The 3704-nt window shown below is 47.5% G+C and overlaps 1 protein-coding gene across 1 annotated transcript; it reads right to left on the reverse strand.

Moving 5' to 3' along the window:
- Positions 1–688: 688 nt before the first annotated feature.
- p2ry1 (purinergic receptor P2Y1) lies at positions 689–3478 on the reverse strand. The gene is made up of 2 exons (XM_076736045.1): positions 3122–3478; positions 689–2731 (listed from the first exon to the last, which is right to left on the reverse strand). Exon 2 carries the CDS (start codon positions 2700–2702, stop codon positions 1641–1643), a length of 1062 nt encoding a protein of 353 aa, XP_076592160.1. The 5' UTR covers positions 2703–2731; positions 3122–3478; the 3' UTR covers positions 689–1640.
- Positions 3479–3704: the final 226 nt, after the last annotated feature.

Raw genomic sequence — 3704 nt, forward strand, 5'->3', positions numbered from 1 at the left:
ACAAAAGCTGTCTTAGGATAAGCCAGGAGAAAAAGGTGCCACTCTTTATTCCTCCCTCGTCGCCTTGCTTCCTCCCGGCTGTGTTGAAAAATAAAGTCAACAGAAGCGTGGAGAAAGAGGAGGAGTGGCGAGAGGGCAGAGCTCTGCACGAATGTCTCCAAAAACCAACAGCGGTCGCTCACTCACAACAATGCATGCATTCAACTAAGTGCGCGTGCAGCTGGTTCAAGCAGGGTGACATAAATGCTGTAAATCATAACATAAAATCACCCACCACCCACCAAGAACTGTGTGAGCTGCTTCGCATTGTCCGGCATGTTTTAAATATCAAAATTTATTCACAAAGATACACGTCGCCTCAAATATCCTGTGCAGGTGATTCACTTCCTTTCTTGACAATAGCTGACCACATTACAGATTTACAAATGTATTAGTACAGACATCAAACATCTATGTAGTCCGGGATAAAGTATGTACAGAGAGAGCTCCACAGTCATTTCTCCAAAGTGATTACAACAGATACAAAAGAGAAATGATAATCTGTCAAAACACGGGCACAGTGCAGGATTTACTTTGAGGTATCTCATACAAACAAGTCTTCAATATGTCGATGGAGTCACAAAGCAGGCGATTGAGTGTGTGTCTGTTCTGCTCATTTAAAAGCTATTATTTACTCCTTGTGGTGTCGTTCGAGCCTGCTGTCGTTGGTCAGTGTTTCACTGATGCCGTTTGATACTGGGCTCATGCACTAAAGTTCTGGACTAGTGACACTTACTTCAAGAAAAACAATTAACAACACAAAGTCATCTGGAACGTCACAACATCCTGTACAGTACACCTCGCGAAAAAACATTCATTTTAGTATCATATACACAAAAATACTGTAAGTATTATCTTCTCGTTTTTTTCTGTACAGAGCAAGTTAACAAGGAGAGAAAGATTGCGGTAACAGAGCCGTCGCAGACCTCAACCTCAGAGCTGTCAAAATGAAAGACTAGTCGACCACATTCCTCGCCCAGTCAGTAATAGATGGAGGAAGAAATGAGGAGTGATAGGTAGCCCTCTGAGCAGAGACTCCCCGGTCATAGTGCATTACAATGTCTGCACGGCACATCCATGCAGCGATCTCAGGTTCAGTGCATTTAGGTTTTCCTCTAAAAGCCATCTCAGGCACACTTCCTTAACCACGAGCTCTCACCTGCTTAATAGCCATTGATTAAGCTTCAGCTCAGTGGCTGGAGTAGCTGCTATCCATTCTCAGTCCTATTTTTCCAGATCAAATTGATGAGCAGGACATTACAGCTCAAAGGGAAACGTATTTCCCCCGGCTTTTCCTGGTCATGTGTAAGCAACACTAACTACTCCCTTAGAATGAAGAGTGATGGCTCGAACATTAAGAGTACAATACATGTACAGGACAATACAGTACAACGGCTTATCAACACGGACAGGCTGCGAACGAGCCATGGCTATCACAGGGTTAACTATGGAGCGTTTCACCTACAGTTCTATGAACCATCGTCCATTCAATTTTACACGCAGCCTTCAGTCCACACAGTGCATTTATTCGCTCAATACAAAGTCCATCGTGGTTTCAAACAGAGATCCACACCCATGACCAGGCGCACAGAGGTGCCCTGTCACAGCCTCCGGTCCCCATTCTCCACATACTCGGCCAGGCTGTTGAGAGCCGTCTCCTCGCTCTTGGACTGAAGGACATTGTCCCCCTTCCTGGAGGGTTTTTTAGTGGCCCGTGACAGCTTCCTCCTGAAGGTATCTCCCGCCAGGAAGTAAAGAATAGGATCCACGCAGCTGTTGAGGCTGGCCAGCCCACGCGTCACCTGGTAGGTGGCGTAGACGCGGTTATTAAAATCACACATGTCAGGGCTCTGGAAGTACAGCCTGGCCCTCATGTTGAGGTTCTTCATCACATGGAAAGGCAGGTAGGAGACGGCGAAGACCGCGAGCACGATGATAACCAGGTGGATAGATTTCTGCCGCAGGGGCGCGTTGTTCATGTCATTGTAGATTAACGCTTTGACGATCATGCCGTAGCAACAAAATATGATAATAAAGGGGATACAGAACCCAAAGACAGTCAAAGTCATGCTGTAGATGAAATAACCTGGTAGCTCATCCTCTGTGGTAGTGTCGTAACAAGTGGTTGCGTTACGCTTCAAGCCGGTCCTGGAATAATAAAGGATGGGGGAGATACCTACAACAACCACCGCCCACACCAACGCGCTGGTAATAACTGCATTTTTCTTCTTCAGTCGGCCCAGAGACTTGAGCGGGTGCACGACCCCCGAGTACCTGTGAACGCTGATGCAGGTCAGAAACAGAATACTCCCGTAAAGATTCACATGGAATATAAAACGCTGGAGGCGGCACAGCACGTCCCCGAATATCCAGTCTGTTTTGTTGAAGTAGTAGAAGATGAGGAAGGGCAACGACAGGACGTAGCAGAAGTCAGCCAGAGCCAGGTTGAACATGTAGACGGAGATGCTGCTCCAGGGTCTCATGTGGCACACGAACATCCAAATGGCCAGACTGTTGCCCACCAGCCCCGTGATGAACACCATGATGTAAACAGTGGGCAGGTAGTAGAACTGGAAACCTGTCTTGGTGAGGGAACATCCTCTGGTGTGATTGTGGAGATCTGTTACATTCAGCATGGAGGTCAAGTTCAGGTCTGTGGACATGGTGTCAGGGGCAGAGGCAGGTCCTTTTACTGCATGAGAGGGATTGACACAAGAGCAGACACGTGATGCTTAAGCTTAGAAATGGTGTTTACATGCATAATTAAACTCGTAATAATGGGTTCAACATATCAGCGATCTGTTGCTATCTGCTACACTTTTTTTTTTGTTTCAATTTTAAACGGCGTTTGCATTCAAAACCAGTCGTGCACAGACTCGACATTCAAGCCCCAAACTTAATTTTGCGGAACGCCTACGAGCAATCCAACAAACACTTGAGTGAACACGCACGCGCAAGCACACACACACACACAAACACACACACACACACACACACACACACACACACACAGAGAGAGAGAGAGAGAGAGAGAGAGAGAGAGAGAGAGAGAGAGGAATGATAAACATATGACTGTACTTACCGCTGATAAAGACTTGTATTCCACATTCCTATAGCCTTCACAGTTGCAGAGATTTCAGTCAACACGCGGATGAGGCGTTACGAGCTGTCAGGTGTCTCCACTCAGTCTCTTAACAGGGTTGGAAATTGTTTAAAAGTTGCGATATCCTGGGGGTTTGCGCTGACACTTCCAAAGGGCGAAAAAAACAAGAGTCTGCGGTCAATTCGTCACGAAGGGGCGACGATTTCCCACCACAGCGGCAGCGGGACGCAGCAGAGACAGCTGCAGGCTCTGGCATGAAGAGCAGGAATTGCAAGCAGGCTCCGTAAAGCGAGAGGCGGCTCTTTGCGCTCCGGAGAGGGGAGGTGCGCGCCACACGAAACCACTGAGCGGCTCCTCGTCTCCAAACGCGCTCCTTCTGCTCCTCCCTCTTCCCACTGGACCATGATCAGATCTGACCCGCCTGCACGGGCGGGATATAGGTACAGGAAGGCTGGATTCTCACCTCTGAGCCAGGCTGAGTCAGTGTGTGTCTGGGCTATGAGGAGTAAAGAACATTTGAAAATAAAAGCTCTATATAGGCCTATATAAAACAGTTTAGATA

Source organism: Chaetodon auriga, chromosome 7 (assembly GCF_051107435.1).
Source record: "Chaetodon auriga isolate fChaAug3 chromosome 7, fChaAug3.hap1, whole genome shotgun sequence".
Taxonomy (NCBI): Eukaryota; Metazoa; Chordata; class Actinopteri; order Chaetodontiformes; family Chaetodontidae; genus Chaetodon; species Chaetodon auriga.